Raw genomic sequence first — 24,664 nt, 5'->3', positions numbered from 1 at the left:
AATGCCATAAATTACTGTTTGTGTTAAGCACTCTTTAGAGACCTGCAGGAGAGGCCAGTGGGACATGGAATGCCTCTTGTGTTCCTTTTTCAGCAGGCAAGTGAAGTTAAAATCTCAAGGAAGATTTAGAAAGCAGTTTCACTTAGAGTAAATCTGGCATTTAACGTTTCATTGGGAAAGCTTTGTTTCATCAGAGTTGCCATATTTATTTGCCCAGATTCTGTATTTGGGTTTGTTTTAATGCCTATTCCAATAATGATGGGCAGAATAAAAATATCTTCATGTGCTTAGATTAAGCTAATGAACTCTGAATTTTGCACTTACTGGTGTTCTATATTTTGTATAAGTTCAGTGCAGAGCTGCCTTCAGTTACTTTAAACAATTTTTAAGATACAGGGAACTGGTCTCTCCTATAGCATCTAAATGGTTTTGTCAAGCAGAGCTGATGTCTCACAATGCCTCTAGAGGCAGCAAATTGAGCATAAATGAGTTGAATTCATGTCTTTTCTCACTATTTTGGCACAACCTGTCTGTAGGCTAAAGTGTGACTGCCATGCACCTAAGAAGAGACCATTATTTACTGAAAGATTTCTGATGTGCACAGAGGCTGGGATTTCCAGTTCAGTACCACAGCACACAGCAGGGTTGAAGGTGGCAGAGACAGTCCTGCTGCTCTTCTGCTTTCCAATGTTTATTGTCAGACCTTACTTTTTGTAGTGTGTGATTGGAGAAAACTTCAGCACAGTTTTTTTGCAGGGCTTTTTGCTTTTTTTCCTACACATTGTCCTTACAGGACCTGTTTGTGCCAGTGCAGAAGGGTAGTACGAGTAAGAGCAAATGTTTGGACAGAAGGCAGTGAGGAGCACAACTGTTCCAGGAGTGTGATAATTCAAATGCAAAGCTATTCCTGTGACTAATAAAAAAAGTAACATCAGATCTGCAGTGTTTGGATGGCTGTGTTGCTGCAGAACACTTTTCAGCCTGTGCGGTGGTGACTGTAACTTAAGTGTATTAGCAAAGTTTTTAAAGAAACAGAAGCTACCACCTAGATTATTGGGTGTTTTTAAGTAGCTGAACTTTAATGTGATTGAGTCAAAACTGTACAAAACCTTCTCTGTCACAGGGTGATAACAAAAATGTTGGGTCATGACTGAATATGGTTTTTCCCCCGAGGGTGGTTGGGAACTGGAACAGGCTCACCAGGGAACAGCACTAAGCCTGGCTTCAAGTGGTTTTGGACAATTATCCCAGACACACAGTGAAATTCTTGGGGCTGTTCCATGCAGAGGCAGAGTTGGACTAAATGATCCCTGTAGGTCTCTTCCAACTCGGGAAAAACATGAAGCAGTATGTATATGCAATATTAAGCATGGATAACTAGTAAGTATGTACATTCAAAAGCTATTTTTCCCTTAAAGCACTTTGAAAACTTTATGTAGGGAATGTGAATGGTGTTCTAAGTATGAGCAAGATGTATGAAGATGGTGTTCAGGTAGGTGGGCAGAGTTATTTACAGTCTGGATTCTGAAAATCTTTCCTATAGATGTTTAAGGCTTCAAAACCAGTAGTGAAATCCAGTCTTAACTGTAAGGTGTTTGCATTACTGGATTTTGTTTTTCTGTTCTTGTTGTGTGTGCTTGATTTTCTCGATTTGAAAATGAATTCTGCTTCCAGGGGACAGGAGTTTCAGTGTACCCATAAAGATCTGTGTGCTCCCTACTGTTCACCACAATGTGCGTGTGTAAAGCTCTGTGTCTCTGCTTTGCTGTGTGTGTTGGGCTGCCCCCATCCCTGCTGTCTGTCTGCTGCTGGAACTCTGCCTCCCCAGCTGCCAGGCTGGTTTTAGAACTGCTTTGTCTTGGTTCCTTTATTGCCTGTGGTGCGGGCAAGGAGCCAGGCAAGGCTGCAGCCAAACGATTCAGAATGTAAAATGTCTTCCAGGTCTGTTTCAGTGCCTTACCTTGAGCTTCTTGCAGTCACCTTTCTTACAGGCATCCTGCCATTTGGGAGAGTCACTCCTTTTCACAGGGCCATTAAACTTCTGAGAGTTTGCGGGGGGGGGGGGTGGGGGTGTGAAGATTCTGCCACATCTCTAATTAATTTCTTCTTTATAGGCAATTATCCTTTTTTTAAACCTGCATCTAGGCTGCATTATGCTTATTTTTTGTTCAGCATTAGGCTTTAGCATCTCATAAAGTCAGGCAGTTATATCATTTTGAAACATTTTTATCTCCAATGTTCTGGTGTATTATTAAAATAACTATGTGCATTGCAGTGCCTTTTGGCTTAATATGTAAGGTCGAAATATAAGTATACCCTTTAGTTTAAGGTACATTTGAGATGCAATTATAGCTACTTTATCCCTTTTAACTTAAATCACCACAAGACCGCAGGCCTCTCCTATGGAAGAAAGGGCTTCATCAATATCTAGATGTGCTCTGTCATTCAGAAGTGTCAGCAGCAGGGAATCTCCATGCTGCAGTTGATAAAGCTTTTGGATGCCATGCTGCATCTTTACAATTTGCTGTAATCAAGCAGTGTAGCCCAGTTGATGTTATGCAGGTCCCAAGGAATGAAATGATGTCCCAGCAATGTCCATTTCCAGGTGGAGGTGTGTGTCAGAAGTGGTTGCCAAAAAAGGTTGTCATTAGTCTGAATACAGGTAATCAGTGACTAAAACAGCAAGCAAACAAAAATCTGATGGATTTTGTTCCTGTGTTTGTCTTCCTTTCCCAGCTGCCCTCCCCAAACCACAAATGTTGTTGGCAGGGCGTTTGGAAGAAATCCCATCATGAGCCTGCTCAGTGCTTGCTTGGGTTAATTCCATTCTGCTGCTGGTCTTGATCCTTGTTTTATTTTTTGCTCATTAGAAATACAGTGTGGCTTGCACTTCCTGCATTTATAGATCTGCACTTTCTCCAGGAGTAAATAGACAAATCACAGTATCAGAGGCCACCTCAAACAGGTTTGTGAGACAGCTCTTTAGTGCTTTGTAGTAGAGGTGCAAACAGAGGAGTTTCACAGCTGCCCCTCTACCTAACCCCCAATCTGGTTTTTAACTGCAAGTCTCTTCCATATTTCTGAGTCATGGCCAAGCCAATCCACCTGTGGTCAGCAGCTCAGTGGCTGTGCACTGCAGATATTATTTATAAGGAATTTTTTTTTTTGGTCTGACACTGGTTAAATGATACGTGAAATTGAGAAATTATTTCTCAACTTTCAAATGCAACCTGTTGCCACTTGTTATTTTCATTTATAAATTATTTTTAAGATCTCTCTCCCCACAGTTAACATTCCTAGCAAGCATAGAAAGGGTTGTATTTTTTCCTGTCCTTTAGGAAAAGATGAACTGAAGTCTTTTATTTGCTGCTGTTGAGAGAGGGGAAATAATTACATTTTGTAACTCTCTTTGGTATGAAAACACGTAATATTCTTGTTAAGACTGAAGGTACTGTCTTTTAATTTGTCTTTTATTTATTCTCCCGTAGTTGATGTATTTGGTCTTATATTTATAAATCACTGCATGTAATTTTCTCTCAGAACTGGAAAATTACTCATTTGTTTATTATGTCAATCCAGGTTTTGAGGCTATTTTATTCTTTTACAGACAGAAGAAATTCTAACCAAATTTAAACAAAGGTTGCTATTAGGTATTGCAGCAGTGAAGTGCCCTTGCCCCCCTCTGGGTATCTCCTTTCTGTAGGAAGTTGCTGCCTCATGCTCAGCTTTAGCAGTTGTACTGCAGGAGTAGGAGGACTGGAGCCCCTCAAAGCATATTCAAGGGCCTGGATCTATAGGAACTGATGTTTCCACAGTTCTGTAAGCTTGTTTTCTGATTTTTATTAGCTTGTTTGGTATTTGGGACACTTACACCTGCTCCTGGAGTGGAAGTACAAAGGCCAGCTAGACTTACAAATGTTTGAGAACCAATGTGAGCTAACATGTGGGTGTTTTGAGAGTAAGTCTCGACTTTGAAAACTCAAAAACTTGATAAATGATTTAGTGATGAATAAAAATTTACTTAATTTCCTCTCTAAACATAGGTACACTTTAAAACATCCATATTTTGCATTTTTAAATTACTGTGGGATTTGAGATGAAGATGGAAAACCCTACCAAAGGAGAATTCTAAATAAATGTAAGTTTAATATATCTAACTAAATTTAACCCAAAATCTACTTTGACAGGAACATTAAAGTTTTGGTGTGTTTAAAAAAATCCCTAAATTGGTGTGTTTTAAAAAATCCCCTAAATTAAAGGATATCAGACCTGAATACCCAAATAAGTCATGTTTTCAATGATGCAGAAAAGAAAGGCTTGCTGTGTTACAGTTTTTTTACACTAAGACATTAAAAAAAAAATATTGCAATGTCTCTCTGAACTTTGTCACACTGGTAATAAAAGCATTTTGAAAAGAAAAAAAAGATTAAAAAATCAGGAACATGAAAACTAACAGTATTTAAAATGAAATTTTTAGCTTCTGCTGTGAGGTTCATGGCTCTGTGGTGGCAAGTGGGGACTCTGTCACAGGCCCTCTCCCTCATTCTGCCTGCATCCCTTGCATTTTGAGCAGGTTTTATTTTCCTGGGTGAATTTAATGCTTTTTGCAGACTTACTGCTCTGACAGGAACTCTCTGGCAAGTCCATTATCATTTGCTTGCTCTGCCATAGTGGACATTAATATGCAAGGCCCTTTAAAAAGCATTTGTGGCAGAGTGCTCCTGCAGCTCTGGTAGCAGTGTCAGCAGCTCAGGGTGTGGTGACAGCCCGAGGGGTGGCTGCTCTGTGACAGAGCTCTCTGCCACCTTTAAATAACTGCCATGGCTCGATGCTTTTGCAATTTTCTCTCACTGAGGCACTGTGTGTTTGAATTGCCATTCACACAACGTTCCAACAGATCCCTGAGCAAGTGTTCATCTAAAACTGCCAGTCTTAAAACTCCATTTATTCTTCCCTTCCTCCGAGGAGTTCAAAATTAAAACATGCCTCTGAATATTCTTCTGCACCTCTTGATTGTTCTACTCTGTGAGTGTTCACTCAAAACACAGAGTGTGTTTCCAGCTGTTGGCTTCCCAGCGCCTGATTTTTCATTTTTTCTACATGCTGGTGAATCTGATCTCTCCAGTGTTCTATCCTTGAGTGCTAAACGGTGGCAGAAATGTCTTCTCCTCACACACAGCCTGTGTCTCTGCCCTCCCATCTCTAAAATGAAATGAGCTATGAAGGGGGCAAGCCTTTATTATGTGATTAAAGAAGGTGTCAAATACTGTGATAATGGCAGCTCTGCGGATATTTAAGAACTGATAGCTAAGCCAGGTGATTTTCTAGTAAGTCAATTGCTATTCACCCTACAGAAATGATTTACTGCAGTTTAGAGAATTTCTGTTAATCAGATAAACCATCTTAATTGCACTGATAATGGCTTACTGACAAGTACAAGATAAAACATGGAATTTTAACCTTGAGTCAAAGTGGCAATTAGTTACATATTTAAAGGCAAGTCTATAATTTTTATTTCTTTGCTTTGGAGAGTGGATCTCATATCTTGTAAAAATATCCCTGACTGATAACATGATAAGACTGACTTTTTATTTGCCAATAACACCAGACTGGTTAAACACCTTGGACTGCACTCAGGGTCATCCTTTGTGCTCACATTTGGATGCTGCTGGGTAGGTATCTTTTCAACAGCAGAAATGCAGCTTATTAACTCTTGCTGATGAGGATGCTCAGATCTCTGGCTAGCAGTCTATTGAATAAAGATAGTTCAAAAAATTAACTTTTTCAACAAGGGGAAGTAGCAGTGTCTGCCAGCAAGTTTCCATTTATCACCAAGGAAATTCTATAGCAATTGTTTACTGACTTTTTGAGCCTTGAAAATGTACCAATTTGAAACTATCATAATACAGAGAAGTAAAAACAAGTATCAAAGGGTGATTCTTTGTACGAGTTGAAAAAAAAATCATTTTTACTTGGAGAGGAAAAGTGCAGATCTTCTAATGCAATGAAATATTAATTTATGATTTAGGTCAGCATGTTGTAAGGAATATTCACAAAACAGGCAGATCAATAGATGTAAATGTCACAAGTGAGGTTGCTCATGACCCTTAGCAAAGCAAAGATTTGTTTTCATGGGAATGAATATTCAGTGCTGGAAACCTTAGTGTAGTGCTGGAATACAGCTATGTACAAAAAAACCCAAAATCCCCTGTTTAGTGTGAGCTGTGAGATAGAGTTGAAGGTGTTATGCGGGTGAGAATTCAGGGCAGAACTGTGTATCTCATGAAGAGTAACCTAAGAGAGGATACTCAGCTAACTTTTACTAGATTTTCCATGTGTTTTGTCCCTTTTGCCTTAGCCAAAAAAGCAGAAAAGAAAACTTTCAAAGGTGCCATCCTTTTGCCAGGAAGTTTTGTAACAGGGCAAGCCTCTACTTGTATCACATATTCAAACCAGTCTGCAAGATCTTTGTCTTGCTCATGTTTTAAATAATTCAGTGGCAGGCAAGATAGTGACTTAATATCATAAAATAGTGATAAAACCACAACTAATCCAAAACTGCCACAAATAGGTGAAGAAAGTGGAATAATAAATATATGCTTGTTTCCTAAAGCAGATATTTGAGCAGATTTAAAGGTATGGTGGTGAATTGCTCCTGCTTTTATTTCAGGCTTTTGGAGGAAAAGCTCTTGGTTTTAAATTTCTTTGATGAAAAATAAGAGTATCATTTGTCCAGGACCTTGCATGAGTGAGTGCCCTGTTCATTGAGCAGCAGCAGGGAATATGAGCTGCCCTCAACAGATTCATTTCAGTTGGGATGGTCAGCTAGGACCATTTGAAAGATGGAATACCTATTTCTGTCAAGGAAGGCATAGCATGTCACAGTTGTAAACAAAGTGAAGTAAAAGGAGTGGAGGTTTGGCAGAGAGATGGGTGGGCAATTACCATCCACAAATACCCTGTAGTACCTTAAGGCTCCAGTACTCCCAGCCTCCAACATTGCTCCCTCCTCTGTTTCTTTTCAGTTTATCGAGGCATGGATTTTCACAGGTAATTTTCTCTAGCTTAAATAATGCTTTCTGCTTTCAGTTTGCAAGGAAACTGCTAATTAGTCACTTTTATTTTAATCTCTCCCCCCCCCCCCAATATTTCTTCATGTTTTTTTCTTTATATTTAAAAATTTGTGTTGCAGTTTACATTGGTATTTACACTGAGGCTTCTATCTTCAAGAAAGAAGAAGGTCTTTCTCAGGTGATCTCAATGATGTTGTTCTTTGGCTGTCTCTTTTTATTGTTTGTTTTAAAAGCAGAGTCCAAGATGAAAGAATTCAGTAGCAGTCCTTTTTGTCCACCTGCAGGAGACAGAGGAGAGTGCACATCTATGCATGTGCCTATTTAGCAATTTCCAGAGAAGAAGGAGCTCTGCTTCAGTTTTCTTGCATACATTTGCTATTAAAATACAATGGGTTTTAGACAAGTGTGGAAAACTATAAGTAAAGATTTGATGTGTTTGAGCAGGATATTTATAACACTGGCCCTGTTTAAGAAATCCTCATATGTTTCTCAGTTATTATCTTTGTGTCTCATTTTTACCAAAAAAAAAATTGCAACTGCAGTAGAAAACTGTTTAGGATGGTAATTTCACACAAGCTTAGTTTTTTTCAGTACTCATAGCTATTTCTTTTGAAATGAACTGTGAAATGCATAAATACCAGAAGAAATGCACAGCTTGCTCTCTTGAATTGTCATTATTTGACTGTAAAGCAACATTAGAGGCTTTTGGAAAAGCAGTATTGACACAGTGTCTGTGAAGCTGTGTTTGTGTACAAATCCAAAACATCAAGTAATTGAATTTTCTTTGGTGACTGCTAGTAGTACTTGCATGTGATTGTCCTGGAAGCAACTTAAGGAGTCTGAACAATTATTTGTGATTCATAAATTCAGCAATGCTGAATTCAGTATGCTGTTGGGGAAGGAGTAGGGGAGATGGGCATGTGGTTTGGTGTAATTGTGGGATGCAGGCTGAAGTTTCATGATGATGGTGCTGCTTTTGTTTCATCAGCTGATTCCTAGGCCTGGCTTTTGACAAAAGCATTTTCTCGAGTGCATGAGTACACTTTGTCTTCTGTGGTTTCCCCCTCAAACAGAGAGTTGATAACTGTGTGGGAGAAGATTCTGTCTGGCTGTGCGTTACTGGGGTATCATGAAGGAGTCAGTGGTGCTGCTGGAGCTGTGCTGTAAATGCAGAGCACAGCTGCTAGCCCTGAGCTGTGCTTCCCAAGGAAATAAGGCAGCCCTGGGTGCTCAGGTGCCTTGTGCCAGCTGGTAGGGATAGATGTTAAAGATCTATAAAAAGAGTTAAAGTTCAGCTAGCCTGCAGTCTTCACCTACACAAACAGATTTGAGAATCTCACTCTAAAGGCATTGATACACCGTGAATTCACACAGTGAGTCCTTGAAGCCTTGGTAGTGAAGCTTAAGTTTATCAGAGGCCTGAGCTGCTGCAAAACGATCATAGTTTTGCTTCAGTGTTTGCAGATCTAGTCACTGTACCCAGAGCCGTAGACCAGACTTGGTATTTCAGAGCTGTAGAAAAAAAAAGGAAAGTGAAATGCCTGGCACAGACATTTAAGGTATTCAGTATGAAACTCTGGCAAGGGTCCATTTCCATTTTTTTCAACATTATGCTTCCAAACATTGAGGTTTGATGTTTTCTGATTTTGTTTTGTGTTGTTTTGGGTTTTTTTCCCTTTTCTGCCTGTGCTCCCACTTCCCCCAGGTTTCAGGAGGGTAACTTAAAAATTCCTTTATTTGGAAACATAACAGGTGTTAGTACCCACTTTTCACATCCTACTTCTTTTACATCCACTCATTAAGTTATGGACTCTGCCACAGAATGTGATGTTAGCAGGTGCCTAAATTACCTCCCAACACTTAGGAGGATGATTCTCGATTTCTTTCTCTCCTCTGTTGCTGGAGGTTCAGCCCAGACTGGTGCCTGCCTGGAGACAGAGCTGCTGTGGGGAGTGGTTCAATATGCTTGTGAAGGGTGGGGTGAGGCAGTCTTTCCTTACCAAATATTGAAGTCGCCTTGCTGAGGGTTTTAAACCATGTGAAGCTGGGCAAACTGTGAACATGACTCTTACAGCATGTTTCAACCACATGGATGTTAATTGGAACAGGGACTGGAACTGTCCCAGTCCCCAGCAGCCAGTACCATTCTGTGTGTGATGTGATCAGTGTTTCAGTCTAAACCTGATAGTCTCTCATGTTTTCAAAAACTTACACATTCTCCTTGTCCCAGCTGTAACAGAAGATACACCTAGCACTTGCTAGTTTAGAAACTCCCATGTATTAGTCTGGATTTCAGTACTTTCCACCAAATTACACTAGGATGGATCACTTGCCAAAATCTTCAAATAAGATTAGTAATGACTGTAATAGTGTGAAAAACCTGAATGTTTCTCCTGAATAGCCACTGTAATGAACTATTTGAATATACACTGGATCTGAAAGACAGAGGTGAGGAGATTAATTTGTCATAAATACGATTTTGGTTCCCATGCTTTTGTGTCAATTGCATATCTTTGCTTTTAACTTCATACCACCACCTTACCAAAATGGCTGGATTCTTCAGACTGTATTCAGATGACCTAAAGGAATGTAAAGTGATAAATACTAAAACCAATGTAATAATCTTGTTTTTCAAGATACTCCCTCTGAGATTCATTTAGTACAAGTGAGAAAATGGATATTACCAACTTTTCTTAATTTTGAAAACTGTTGAAATCACTTAATAAAGCCCATCTGATCTGTATAAATAAAACTTAATACTGTCCTTGAGACTAACCAGTTAAAGTGAGGAATCTGAATCATTAATATTAATGAGAAATCTATTGATTTTTAAAGTAAGGGATTGTGTTCAGTATCACGGATTTTAATTCTTTGTGGAGTGACTGACACTTCTTAAACTCTTGTTAAGTGAATGTCATTGTTTCAGAAGTATGTAATATGTTCATAAATTGATGATGAGAAACTAAATTATTAGAAATTTTTATGATAGTGATTTTTTTTCATCATATAACCTTTAGCCTTGTAGCTAAATGCTGGTAGGAACTGGACTGTAAAGGACAAGAAAGCCAGCATATATAGCATGCATAGAAGTCTGTATGCTTAGGGCTCTGGTTCTTCTTTGATGGATAGCTGTGGGACCAGAGACCCCACATTAAAGCATGGACTTTAAGTCCTGCAGATAAATTAGATTTAAATAATGATGAGGTATTGTATTCCTCATTTCCATAAGATGATGATCTCTGCTAATTTTGTATCGATCTCTTACTTTTAAAAACATACCTGAATAAAAACAAAAGCCCAAAACCTTTTACAATTAGAAGAAAAAACCTAAACTGATTTCAGAGACTGAGGAAACCATTTGGAATGGCATAGTTCAGATCCCTTGAGGAAAAGGTGATTATATTTTTCATTTGCATTTATAATAAATTGGAATGAGCCTGTTGAGAGGACTGTCGCAAAGAAAATATCTAGTGTGTGCTGTACCAGAGGAACGGAAATACAGGAGCATGTGTGGAGAGATGAAGGCACATCTCTTCTCATTCTTCTCTTGCAGGTTGTTCCCTGGTACCTACCCAGAATTTTCTTGGTTGTTTTTGTCTAAACAGACCTAGGGGGCTTTTTTTTTCATCTTAATTGTCTTTGGAACATCAGTAATCAGCTTTTGAACTTAGTTAAGGTTAATGCACATTGAGAGAAGCACATGAAGGGCTCTTCTGGGACCTGTTGAGCACATGTGCACAATGGTATGTCTGATGCACTTGTCAGGATTGGCCAAGTATGATTTGGTAACGGAGAAAAATGATGTCTTTTGTTAAAATCTTGTGCCTCTATAATAGATCTGCTAAATATGGGGAGTTTTTACTCTAAGTGGATCTAAACCTCTTTCTGAAATTAGTGTGCTTTGTTTGGAGATTGACTTTCAGAATAATAATGAGTCTTTTGGTCTCTGCCTTTTCTGTCAGCAGCACTTTTTACAATGTGATTACAAAAATGCAGTGAATGCAGTAAATGTAACTGGAAAAAATTCAGAAGGTTAACAAAAATTTGCTGCTGTTTTGAGACCTGAAAGTTTCAAATACATTCCCTCCTCCTTAAAGAAAATAAAAGGGAGCGTTTGAAAATCATCTGCCAGCAACTAAATAAATAGCTTCCCCAGGTTGCTATAGAGAATCAGCTCTTCCAGAGGGGAAAAAACAGTGATGCCAGCATGGAAGTAACCGTACTCTGTGTCAAGGAATACCTTTCTTTGACTGTGTCTATCTATTCAAGCCAGGACTGTGTGTCAAATTCTGAAAAATTACTCCTCCTGTGAGTCAAAATCTCAGGTGTCCAGTAATCCCTTCCACCAGAACTGGTTTATTTTTAAGAGCTGTTCTGTGTTTACCTGTCTGTGGTAGACCCCAGTGATGAACTCTGTTGCTGTTCAAAACAGAGTGCTCACAAAGCTCCCCAGGTGCTCAATCATCAACCTGAAAGTAGTGGGACAGGCAGAAATCTTGTTCTGATTCCATCTAGCTGATGAAATGGCTAATGGGATGTGAAATACAGAATACTCTTGTCTGCAAGATGTTTGCCATCTGTCTGTCCTTTGGGAGCAGATGAACGTGTCTGAGCTCTTTGGGAGAGAGCACACATAAAGCCTTTCTGCTGGCTCTGAGCATCTGACATTTGTAAGTTCTTCTACAGTGGAGTAAGAATTAGGCTGACAAGCCTGAAATCCTTCACATCTGACTCACTGGTGCTTGTGGGCTGTGGGAAAAGAAAGCTCCTCTCTTATATCTTGTTATGGTTATTTTGTCATATTGAACCAAATAATAGAAAATAGAAATAATAGAACTGGTTTCTGCAGAAGAGGATGCACTTGTGTTTGCAATGACTCTTTTTGTTTGGACAGTGTAAACTTCAGTTTGTTCAATGAGTCATGTAATCCACTAATATGTATCAGCATAATTATGCATAATAAAAAAATTATTGCTTACCAGTAAATATGCTGAGAAGTGCAATATTTTTTAAAATTACATTGTTTCTAACACTTTAAAAGACACCCAGAGAGCTATTTTTGTGGAACAAGTGCATTTTCTATTTGGGGTTTTTAAAGGTCGTTCCATTATCAACTTTTCTGAGGATTTATTGGTGCTTGTAACAATTATAAACACATTTTCTTCATAGTTCTATTTCAATACTGAAGTTTATTCTTGTTATACTTATTGATGTTGATAGTTCTTCTTGCTGTAAAACAAAAGTTAGTGATAACCTTGCCTAAGGAATTGTTTTTGCTGTCAGCTGTCTGAGTGATTTCCCCTTGTCCCCGGTTTACTCATCTTTATTTTGATTTTTGTTTTCCATTGAAAGAAACAGATTATTTTAAAAAATGGAACAGTAAAAAATCACCTAGAAAAGTTTTGTGAAAACTGCTATGAAATGCATGATTTTCATATAGATTTTCTGCTTCCTGGCCTCTCTTTGATATTGATATTTATAGCAAAACAGTACTGTCTCCTTGTCCTTGGTTTCTGCGAATACTTTTTGGCAGATCCCCTGTATGAGAAATGCTTTACCTGTAGTCTGACAGACTCCTTGCTGTGGGCTGGAAAGCACTTGCCACAGCAGTACTAGACTTGTACTTCTTGAGAGAGGAGAAGAAAAATACAGGGCATGTGTGACTCCTGTACTTTCCTGGTGGTTTTAGGAGCTTGGGGAGAGCAGGGTCTCAGTCAGACCACAGGAGGGTCTTCAGCCTTCAGATTGGGCTGCTCCTGCCCAGTCCACTCACAGAATGAAAACCAGTATGTTGGAAGGTGAGCTTTTTTCTAGGGCTGTGGCTTCTTGCTGTTTTGGTGTTTGTCCAGATCATTTCTGTCCTCTCTCCATTCACACAAGGTGAGCCCCAGTGCCACCTTAGGGTACTTCCCTCACACCCTGCAGGCTCGAGGGCCAGCAGAGCTCTCTGGGCTCTGTCCCACGGGGAATTCTGTCATCTCAACAGCAGTGCCTGCTTTGGTGGTGGGAAGGTGGGAACTATAGATAGAAGACCAGCTCTTTAACAGTCTGCCCTGCCCTATCCTCTGCAAAGCTGAAAAACTGCAAGAAGTAATTTTGTATTTCTGCAGATTCACCTTTGGGAGGAATGTATGGCCGCCACTCGGCTCTGGCTAATGAATGTCTTTGAAAATATGGTGATGAATAAAACCTGGAGAGTAAACTTTTCTGGTGACTGATTGTTTTCCTTTATATTCCATTTGTGCTTCTGTGAATTGTAAAGCACAAGTGTAGTCAAAGAACTTTATTGGACAGAAAGATTTTCAATTTTGGTGAAACCCACAGAGCTGTTTCATTTTTAAGTTATTTTTCCTGCTAGATTTTGGAGTTCTAAATTCTATTTAAATGCTCTTGTGGTTTACAGCCCTACAGACTGTTCTATTATTGTTTATAAACATAAAGAGCATATGTGTTTTCATAACAATGATTGAAAGTGCTTGCTGCTCTCCTAGCATGACAGCGCAAGTTTGGGTCTGCACCAAAATATGTTCATTGATGTGTCATTTCTTGATGATTTTACTGTTTCAGAGGAAAAAGAGTTGTGGCAGGCTAATGTTTTAGTTACCTCCGTAAAAAGGAAGGGAAAGTGCCTCCTGATATTAAGATGTGTTCTTGGGTTTGTGTATTACTCAATGCAGTCTTGTAGTATCATATTTTTTTTTCCTCTGTAATTCCCCATGTCCTAATAGGGCAATATTTTCATGGAGATTTGGTATAAATCAGAAAAATACTTACAAAGCTGTTATTATAGTCCAGTTTCTCATCTTTCCTTCAGAATAACTTTATAAGCCTAAGTTTCATTTCAAGTGAATGAATCACACATTCTTGTGTGCTGCAGCCCTTACAAAACAGGCTTTAAGACATTTTGTGCTTCATTCTTTAAGGAATGTTACCCAGTGTGCTTTAAAGCCTGGGATCTGAGAGGAGGAAGCATCTGAATCTTCATGTCTTCTGAAGCTAAATTGGCCTTTGTAGGGAAACTCTGTCTGCGTGTGTAAGGGAAGGAACAGACTGGATTCTATTTTTTATTACAGGGAGTGGATGGCTGCAAGTTGGACTTTTTAGGGAGGTTTTGTTGTAAGTATTTGTGGAATGAAAAAGAGGCATAAAATCCAAGACCTAAGCCCAGGTAATTGTTATAGACCATGCCATTCAAAGGGACTGACTGGGGAGGAAACCCCAAATAAGTCCTCAGGAATATTTCCAAGAGGAAATAAGAGACAAAGGAGATGAGTTACATTTACTGCTTGTTTTTTCCCCTTCTAAAGTGTGTTCTCTTGGCTTGTCTGAGACAGCTCTAAATTTAGAAGACACATCAAACCCCAGCCTTCTGAAGGAGCCCGCAGGCATGTGGAGGCGCCTGTGTGGAAGTTGTTGTGTTGTTTCAGCAGGCAGGGAGGGCTGCAGCCCTTGTGCTGGCAGCTGGAAGGCTGCCACTCCACTTCATTGTTCACTGCCTTAGCTGCATTAGGCAGAGGAGACAGCCACCAACGTGACTGTCAGTGTTAAACAGTAATTACTCAGTAATCTCAGCTTCCAATCTTGCCACCCTTGTACTCCCCAGTCCAAATACCTGCCAACACCAAGGCCACTTGTTTCCCCTTGCCATTCTGCAGTTTCCTCCTTACTGTGACAAGACCCCCGCCGGTGAAAACCAAGGGGTTAATGACAGTGAATAAAAAAAGGAGATGGTTGTTTGCTTTCTCTGTGACAGCTTAAAGTTGGATATGACAGTCTAAACACCCACCTGCCCAGGACATATGCCCATGTTGGTGTTCAGACCATGGGTGTCCTGCCTCCTGCTCAGGGTTTTTATCTGTCATTGAAATATTTTACTGTAATAAAAGAGAGAATAGACTTAGAAATTTTTTTCTTTTTGTTTCTTTTATCTCTGTCCTGAAGAAGATAACCTGATTTACCCAGATTTTCCCTAGTTTGTACCTGTCAGAACTCTTCACACTTTTTCAATTAAGTGCTTTGTGGAATCCTGTGCAGGTTTCTATTTCCCAAGAGGACTTGGTTTCTGGACAAAGCTGAAGAAAACTCTTTGGAATAAGGTGGAGAAACATTCTTTACCTAGGTGTGTCTTCCTGAGTGATGAGTAATGGAATGGTTTGGTCCACATTCCTATTCCCTAGTGCCTCTGATTGTTACAACTGTTTCACCTTTGCAAGTCCAGTGGTTTATAGGCAGGACTCTCCCCTTGTCCACAGGGCTCCCTGCACCAGAATGGGATTCTCTGATTTGCCTTCCTTTTGGCTCCTTACAGGCTTTTAACAGACTGCTCTGTTCCAGTGGTTTGGTGTGCTGAGATTTGTCAGAAGCTCAGTTGTTTTCTGCCAAAAAACCTGTTTACCTTCCATTACTGGAGAACAGCTTGCTTGGTCCTAAGAGTTTTATTCTTTGTCATTGAATATCATGGACAAAGATATTGCAGGATATGTCTAAGCAGAACTTAGCTTTTCTGATTGAAAGCTTCCCAGTGCTGTGTGCAACAGACTGATAACCACCCTTGTATCCCAAGCCTTACTGAAGAGATTGAAATGAACCTGGTGGTGTTTGGCTTGGTCTTTTGTTAATAGCAAAATTTTATGGAACATTTAATCACCTGCTTTTTCAGCATCTGAGAGATTGATGATGACGTTCGTATCAGAGTTTGAGGGAATTGTAAATGGAGTTACATGTAGCTAATGTTTCTGTTTCCCTATTCAGTAACATTTTCTGTGTGAAGTGGAAGTACACTGATTAAGTGTTTTGATATTGTTTATTGCCTAAACCACATCTGTGTTTTGTTCTACTGATGTTTTGTTGGAATTGAAATTATGAATATACTTTCAGCAATACTGGCCGTTTTTAGCTAAGTAGTCAATACATTTTGGCTTTTATTAGCATCCGTTACTTCAGAGATAATATATCCTTGCTCATGAGGAAGAAACATGCACTGTGTTAGTTAAACTGTGTTTTAAACAAATACTTGAATGGTGAGCTCTAGAAATGTGGCCGGCCAGCTGCTCTGTGATGTGCCTGCAGAGTTTCTAATTAGAAGATGCTCTATGCAGTAACCATCTCAAATATGTTCCTCAGCAATCTCTTGGATGAGACAGGAATACACAAAATAAGCCATTCCAAAAAGGGCATGTTATGATCCCATCATGGAGGAGAACTAAAGTGTTTGGTCTAGTGCTGTGCGAGACAGCTGCCAGAGGTACCTTAGAGGGGAAAGGAAGTTTCTTTACTCAAAACTGACTGTGGTAACTCATAAGGGTGAACATCCTGAACAAAGCTGTGCTGCTGCTTATATATCCTAAGCATATCTAACATCCTAAGCATATCTAACAGGGTTCCTGTGTTAAACCTGAAAGCCAAACACACCTGTAGTTTCAGAAGCTGGAATTCTAACATTCTTCCTTATTACTTTATGTCAACTGAGTTCATTGTCTTCACTCACACTGTGAAAGCCCCACACTGCCTGCCCTGTCAGGAGAGCTGCTCGTGCGTTCTCAGCTTTTGGGGACCCTGATGTGTGCTGGAATTCCCCCAGTAATGCCATTGCTCTTTCCAGGGATGCTGCTAAAACCATTCCTAGGACACACTCATGGGTGGTTTTTTGTTTCACTGCCCCCTCTGTCCCCCAGCTTTTGGGGGCTGCTGATGACAATGAGGGCAGGGGATGGCTCTGGGTGAGGTTTCCCCAGCCCTGCTGTTTGAACTGCTGGGCACCAAATGCAGTCTGGGCTTTGCATCAAACTCATGGCATGGAAACTGCATGGGTAACTCCTGCCTGTGCTGATTGTCGTGCCCTCCCTTCTTAAATGCTCAGTAAAATCTGTAAAACGGTGATGTGGTACCTGTGCTTTAAGGAACAAATGGTTGGGTTTATGTCCAGGGTGCTATGTGAGTTTAATTAAAGAAGAATTGCCCTTTTGTTCTCACAGGACTGTGTGGGGAAGTCCTCCTGCATCAGTGGTTAGTGGAAAATAAAACTGAGGTTTTGTTGTTTTGCTATGTTGGTTTTTTGTTGGTTTTTTTTGGGGTTTTACCTAGCTGTAATCTCCCATGTGTTCCAGTCTGAAAAAATCAAATATTTTCATGGAAATTTTGTTATAATTGATTTAATTGGTATTGAACTTACCTGAAAAAGACAAGAAGCGCAACAAAAAGCATTCATGAGCTGCATAAAGTATCCTAAATGGATTTGTCGTCTTAATGCTGGCATTTGAAATACTGGCCTAAAGTTTTGTTTTTGTCCAAAGCAAAAGTACTGTTCTAGTTGATTTTAAAAAATCATCTGATAGCAAAGTGTTTTGATTTTCTTTTTTTACCATCCCCTTTTTTTTCTTTTCCTTTGTCTGGACTGCTTGAAGAGCAGAGAAAGAGAGAGGACACTGGTGAAATTGTTGCTTGGAAAATCTGAACAGAATAAAAAGTAGTAATGGGAATATCTTTACATGTGTTTGCAAAAGTAAAAGCTCTGTCATGCAGAATGGGATAGTATTGAATAGCTTTGGATGTAGTGGATATTACTGGGGTTTTTATGTTGGTAAATAATAAAATTCAAAAATATTATTGTGAATCAAAAATTAAATAAGAATTTAAGAGTGGATCCATGTTTTTAAGGGAAGAAAATGCAGATATTACTGTACAATCTGGGGAAAAGGGAGCAAGGATGTAGCAGCACTGATAGAAGTTAATTTTATCAGTATTGAGTCCCTGAGTGAAGATGAGTCTATGCATTGTGATTTTTTTTTTTTTTCCCTAGTGTCAAGCCCATGTGAAGAAGAAAGCCTAGCTTGAAATAATGTGACAGCCTAAATGACACAAAACAGTGCAAATGTGTACTGAGCGTTTTTATGGAATCTTGTAGCCAGCATTCATTTTAAAGCTTTCTTTTCAACCTATTTGTGTGTGGTATTTGTCTTCATGTGTATGTATCATGCCACCTGCTCTGTGCCTCTGAAATCTTTGGAAGAACATCTTAAAAGAACCTTAAAATGTCTTTCTGTATGAAGTACCTCTGGGTGTTTTGAACATAGATCTTCTCAATGCTGAAATTTCTTCCTCAGCAAAGCACATCCCTGCTTCCTCAGCGTTATTTCACAATTCTTAAGGTCATTTGCTGTGTCTTAAATATGAAGATAGATAGATAGAATTTCAATTATAATAATGGAATTTTCTGTTTTCTTTTGTGTGTTGTTCTGCAGGTGAAAGTGGGGAGAAAAAAACCAGAATCATCATTGACTGGGAAGATTTTACAACATGAATCGTGCTTTTAGCAGGAAGAAAGGTAGGTAATTTAGCTTATATTTCATAGAGACATAAATGCCCTGTAAAGCTTCTTTTGAATATTAAGGATTATACAAAGAAAAACTTAATCATTGCACTGAATTATCGAGATAAAAATGAGCAGCCCTTCTAAAAGATATATGGAGCAAAGCATTCTTGATTGGTACTTACAGAACTTTCTGCATTCTAAGGCTGAAGTTGAATTTCGTGTATTTTTTATTGCAGGATGTGTTTACGCGCACACATATAAATACATAAATATAAAATGCACATTCTGTTTTCTTTTTTTGCCTGCACACACCAAAGGAGGTGCTTGAGGGTTTTCGAACTTCTAAGAATCAGTGACATTTCTTTATATTCATTGGATTCTTCTTCTTGGAGAAGTTTGGTTTTTTTTTCAAACTGTGTTTAATATCTTATGAAATATCTCATGCAGCAGGATATTTTTAGCTGTAAGAAGCTGTTCTAGATTTGTAGCAATCTGAAATGGCATGCTTTCCAAAAGGATATCAAAGCACTAAATATTCAGAGTTATATATGTTTCTTCTCTGGCTTGTTTAGTCTCTTTCATGAAACATAAGTCTTTAGGAGGAGCATTAGGGGGGAATCTTTTTAACTGACAGCTTTGTTGCTATTTCCCCTGTTTGTTTTTAAGGTAGAAAATACTCAGTAGGGCTCATTTCTTTATTTTCCATGTTATTTCTAAAGGTCCTTAAGTGTGGCACACACTGAGATGAAGCCCTTGCATGAATAAGTAGGTGTAACCTCAGTTGGACTGAGTGTAAATATTTTGTTTACATAGCAAGAGTTTCTGCTTTGGTGTCAATATCAAAGCTGGAAATAAAAGGAGTCTGTGTACTTAGGCCAACATGGAACGCCAGCATCACTGCATCCTTGTGTGTCCAGTGCATTTGTTTGTTAAAGCCAGGTGAATCCAGGTAAGAGAAGCAGTCCAGAATATCAGCACGTGACCACAAAAGGAAGAGACACTTACAAAGCAAAATAGGATGAGAGATCCTTTAATACCCTGACAGCAGGAGGAAATAAGCTTAAACCCATAGCCTGTGCTCTCCTTAAGTACTGATGTGTTTTGTTTTGTAGCTCATTGCAACATTGCTATCAAGAGATAGCACCTTTCGGGTGCTTGATAGTGGTGCCAGACTTTTTCCAGATCATTGGAGAAACCATTTGATTATTCTTTCATTGTGGATTGATTTATCACAACTGAGAAAGAAACTTGGGGATTGTAGATTGTTTTGTTTAGAGACTATGTAATTATTTTCCTTTTTTTTTTCCTAATGACTTCTGATAATGTTTGTAGCTCAGCCTGCCATGTTTCAGAAACAGCAGTTGTTTTACTAGAAATTCTCTCAGAGTTTGGACTCGAACCCAGAATGCTAAAATGGTCTGTCACTATTTCATCTTGCCCTTGGCAGTTTCTGCACCTTGTCTTTACAATCAGATGTGAAGTTGTATCCTCAGTTTTCTGAGATCATTTGAGGGGGTCTCAACTTCTCTCTGTTTTTAATTCTTACTAATTTCTTACTGAGTCCTTACCTATATTTTTGGAATTTCATTGTATTCAAAGACATTTGCTTTGTTGTTCAGTTAATTTCTTGTGTTGTTTTCTTCCCCCAGCAAGAAAAAAGTATCATTTAAAAGCTGTCAAGCACAATGAAATGCAATTAGTGTGGATTCCTAATAATGATTCAGAACATTCAATGCTGTCATCCATTTATTTTACTCATAGTAACACTCGTGACATTTCCATTCTCTTACCCTAGGAATAAAACCAAGTTTCAGTTAAGTAATTGTCAAGAACAAGTGAAAATTACATATTTTAAATTACATATTTTTAATGCAAATTGAAGTTCAGAAGAACTTGGCTCAATCAGTGTTAATGCATAATAACTGCATTTAAAAACAGTTTCAATTGCTGAACTTCCTTTAGAGTATTTGATTTTTCAACCCAGATCTCACAGATACAGTTATTTCCATTTCTTGATGTGTTTTTTGTGGGTTTCTTCTGCCCACAAGAGTGTGGATAGTTTGAGGCATTAACAGTGTGACTGCTGTGGCTTCCCAAGCAGTTCTTGCTAAACCCAAACTAGTTTCCAGCTGGCTGTCTGGTAGGGTTTGTGTGAATTCCAAGTTTGCAGTGCTCTGTTACCTTGAAGCTACAAAAACAATAGCCTATAAATCCAAAGGATTGTGAGGGGAATTTAAGCAGATATAGGTGATTCTTGGATAATAGCCAGAGATTATATCTGAACTGGGCAGATGTACAGAATAAACGTTTCCTGATGTTCCTTGTGATGATCAGGATGCACATAGAGAAGGTCGTTGCTCATGCCATAGCTCCCACCCTTTTGAACTGGGCAAGCCGGGTGCCAGAATGGCTGGGACTGTGCTGTTCTTGCTGGTCAGCTCTGTTCTCATTCCATCACCTGATCCCAGCACCAGAATTTTTCTTCTAAATGTTCAGGAAGTTATTTTGTTTGCAGACATTGGTAGACAAGGCAAGAAAAGAAGCACTAAAAGCAAGCTTTTTTAAAATTTTTTCCCTCTTTCTCTTCTATTGGAGGCTGCATAGCAGCCAGTGCATTCACAAAAGAATTGCCATGAAATGTGAATTGCTAAGATGGAAAGCTCTTTTTAAAATTAATTCTGATCCTTTACAGGCAAAAGTTTCCTAAGATGTGTGGCATGAGTCTTTATGGAGAGAATCTGTTATGGGAAGAGCAGCTTTTCACAAGTGAGAGCAGTGCTCTTGAGAGCACACATCTCCACTTTCAGCATTACCAGTACTTCATTTTCAGGCACAATTTTTACTGCAGGTGTCATATCTGCAGCCTGTACCCACTGTAAGTTGGTTTTTGAGGGGCATGGTTTGGACATGAAATAGCCACTTCAGCTGGCAAGGTGTGCTGGGTGGTCTGGCCTTAAAAAAGAGGTACAGCCATTGCCTGACTTCCCAAGATTTAGTGCAAGCCAGAACTGGTGAGTTTGCTTGTATCTCAGCAGGAATTATTTTTACTTGTCTGATAGTCACTTGGGTTGATGGCTTAATGATATGCTTGAATCTCAAATTGAAAAAAATCAAGCTGTTCATCTTTCATCCCAATAGTGGCAATGAAAAATATAAGAAAATGTGAAGTTTAAGCAAATTCATCTTTCTCCATAAGGTACTTACCCCGGTAATGATAAATAAATGAGATCTTTCAGCAGTCCAGGTTGTGATATCTGGTGTCTCATGTTACCCATGAACTTGTATCACAGGGAAACAAGCTGTAGGCACTGATATGGAAAACAAGGTTGTCTTCAGATTTAAAGCTGGTACCAGCACTTGCTGGTTGAAGTTGCATGTTTAAATATGGATTTTAAAAAAACATTCAAAGCAACCTAGCCTCTCTCTTGGCTTCAGCAGAGTTTGGTTGGACTAACAAATAGGTGTGTTATGGAGAAAATTCTCAGTGCAGAAATACTGTATGACTCTGCCAACTGTACAAAAGCAAACATTCTGTTTTCTATTCATTGATCAATGAATGCAGTAAATTACAGTGAAATTATAATTATCTTTTCTTTAAGGATCTTTTTCCTTCTCCCACGAAAACAAATTGATGAACAATATATATGTCCTTGTTTTCTTGTTATGACAAAGCTTGTGAAAACATTTGTGTATCTCTCACGTTATTGGAATCTTGCTTCTGTATGTGATCCAGTTCTGGGGAAGGGATTTTGAGAAGTCCTCCTTTTCATTTGCAATTTTTCCTTTAAAGTCACATGCTCACTTTGAAATGCTGTGGTGCAGAAAGTCTGTAGTACAGATGGAAGTCTGTTCAATTTGAAATATGTTTGCATTTTGATAAATTCAACCACTCTTTTAAGTAGCTTAGGGATATTAATGTAATTCTCCTGTAAGAGATCTCTCTAAAAGCTATATTGTTATGTAAATTTTTCTCATTCTTAGTATATTTGTATCTAAACTGAATTACTTACTTGTTCTTAGTTTAGACTTGATTTTGTGACAAGATTTATTTGCATAAACAAAATAGAAAACATTAACTCTGGGGATTTTGTTTTACTTATTTTAGTGAATGTAGTTGCCTCACGTAACTGAATTTGGCACATTTTACTGATCCTGCATCCTTCTATTAAAAGATGCTAGTGTAAGAACTGGTGCATATAAGTAAGGAAAAATAACTAGTGTTTCCTGGCTTTTTTCCCATCAGAAATGTGAGAGAAAACTCCCATTCCTTCCAGGGAGAGACACATCTAAATAAGGAATGACTGTAATCCAAACCCTCTTTGAGCAAAACATTGAAACTTTTAGAGTGACACAGAACAGTGCTAAAAATGTAGATATACAGGTCCACTGAATTACATTGGCTGAAGTGGGTGAGGTTGTGCAGGATGTAGCTGTTGAATTTAGGTTTTTTTTCTTTATTATGCCCCAATGGTCCTCCTTCATCCCATAAGGAATGTCAGCCTTCATTTTCTTATCACATGAAGTTCAAAGTATGTGGAAATCTAAATTTCCTGGGTTTTTTTCCCATATGATAGCAGTTTATTAACTGGTGGATAATTGCTGCCAATTACCGGCTCCTGAGATGTAGATGGTCTTTATAATGCTAAAGAGAATACATTGAAGTAATGATCCGTTTTAAAATCATCAGCTTCAGCAATGATATTTCTGTGAAATGGCTTTTTATGAAAGTGTAGACAGGTGCATTTAATGGGCAGGGGCTGACATATTAAAAAACTGCAATCAAATGTTATAGAATGTTCTTTTTATGTGAATGGACTGGCTATAATACAATCTTTAATTTTATAATAAACATATGCTGCATTCCAGAGATGAAAAATATTTTGTTTTATATTTTATCTCTTAATGACAAAGGACCAAAAGAGTGATGGGATAAGTATAGTCCTAAAGTAAATAGTTTCCTTCTGTCAGAACCTATTTCACATCAGTGAAATCATTTGTTTAAATCAGTGGTTTAAACAAATGGCCTGTTGTGTGCTGGACTTCCACATTTGGCGTAATGATAAAAAACATAAAGAGGATATAGTAACATAGTTTATAGGAATGTAAGCAGCTACAGGCTCCTCCACTGTGATCTTCAGATATTCTTGTGGTTGCACTTTGTCCTTTCATAAAAGCATTCACCTTACAGGGGAGAGGGGGGAAAAAACCCAAAAACCAACAATTTAACAAACCAAACCTAGGTCTAAAGTTCTTGTGCTCCTACTGCAAGAAAGCTGGTGCTTGATGTTTGTAGGATTTTCTTGAACAAAATGTTTTTCAGGAGTGAAGGGTGGGAGGAAAAGAGGGTGCTTTTTTGGTATAACAAATATTTATGTATTCAGCTGGTCTTGACACAAAAAATCATTCAATAGTTTTATAACACCTCCACAAAGTCATATCTATTCCAATTACTGTTCCTTGTTTTTCTAAACAAGGGGTCATGTGGAAAACCAATATTCAGTGGCCAAGTCCCGTTTTTGCATTGATTTTAGATTATGTTTTTTGAGGTATTGTTTGTGCTGTGGCTCTCCTTAGGCTGTGGCAGCACCATTCTTGTCCAGCAGCAAGGAGACCTGCAGGGTTTCCATCCTTATTTGGCAAGGACCCAGTGGTCTTCTCTTGGGCTGTGCTCAGGCTGACACTTTGTGTGTGTTTGTAAATGTCTGTATGCAACTGGACACATATTTATGGCAGTGTATTCACCTTCTGAAAGCAGAAGGCTCAGCTCTAATTGTGTGGGAAAGAAAAGGTCACAATATATCTTCAGAGGAGGCATGCAGATGAGGAGGGTGCTCTGGAAACCTCGGAAGGATTCTTGGCTCTGTGAAGCTGAGCCTGATTTTTCTTTTCTCTCTGGTCCCACAAGAATAGGAGGATAATTTCCTGTGGCTTATTTTATCTGCATTATCTTCAGAAAGGTGTTGCAGAGCTGTTCTTATCTCTTGCCTGCTAGAAGGAATATTCTAGGTGGGTTAACAGTGACATTTACAGCAGTAACTTTTGTTACTCCTCCCAAAGCTCAGGAGCTCTTTTCCAGAAGGCATCTGTGCTGCTGAGCCATAGGCACAAACACTGGGAGTCTGAAGCTTTTTTGGCTTCTACTGTATTAAAATTTAGCCACAGCCTAAATACTTGGGTTACACAGGTACACTCTGAGATTACTTGGTGGGTATCTAGTTAAAGGCAAAATATCTTGTCCTGTGTAAAATAAATTAGGTCCGTAACAACCAGACCTTGATGA

General features: G+C 38.8%; 1 protein-coding gene across 3 annotated transcripts in view; it reads left to right on the top strand.

Moving 5' to 3' along the window:
- GULP1 (GULP PTB domain containing engulfment adaptor 1) overlaps positions 1-24,664 on the top strand; it is a 145,670-nt gene that overhangs the window by 51,816 nt on the left and 69,190 nt on the right. For all 3 annotated transcript variants that reach the window (XM_050976787.1, XM_030241596.2, XM_030241592.2), the window contains one exon: positions 18,314-18,396. In XM_050976787.1, coding sequence (XP_050832744.1) covers positions 18,369-18,396 — 28 coding nt within the window. In that variant the 5' untranslated portion in view covers positions 18,314-18,368. The remainder of the gene's footprint in view (positions 1-18,313; positions 18,397-24,664) is intronic.

The sequence above is a fragment of the Serinus canaria genome, chromosome 7 (genome assembly GCF_022539315.1).
Source record: "Serinus canaria isolate serCan28SL12 chromosome 7, serCan2020, whole genome shotgun sequence".
NCBI lineage: Eukaryota > Metazoa > Chordata > Aves > Passeriformes > Fringillidae > Serinus > Serinus canaria.
The sequence above is the reverse complement of the archived record's forward strand: the minus strand, read 5'-3'. Positions and strand labels throughout refer to the sequence as shown.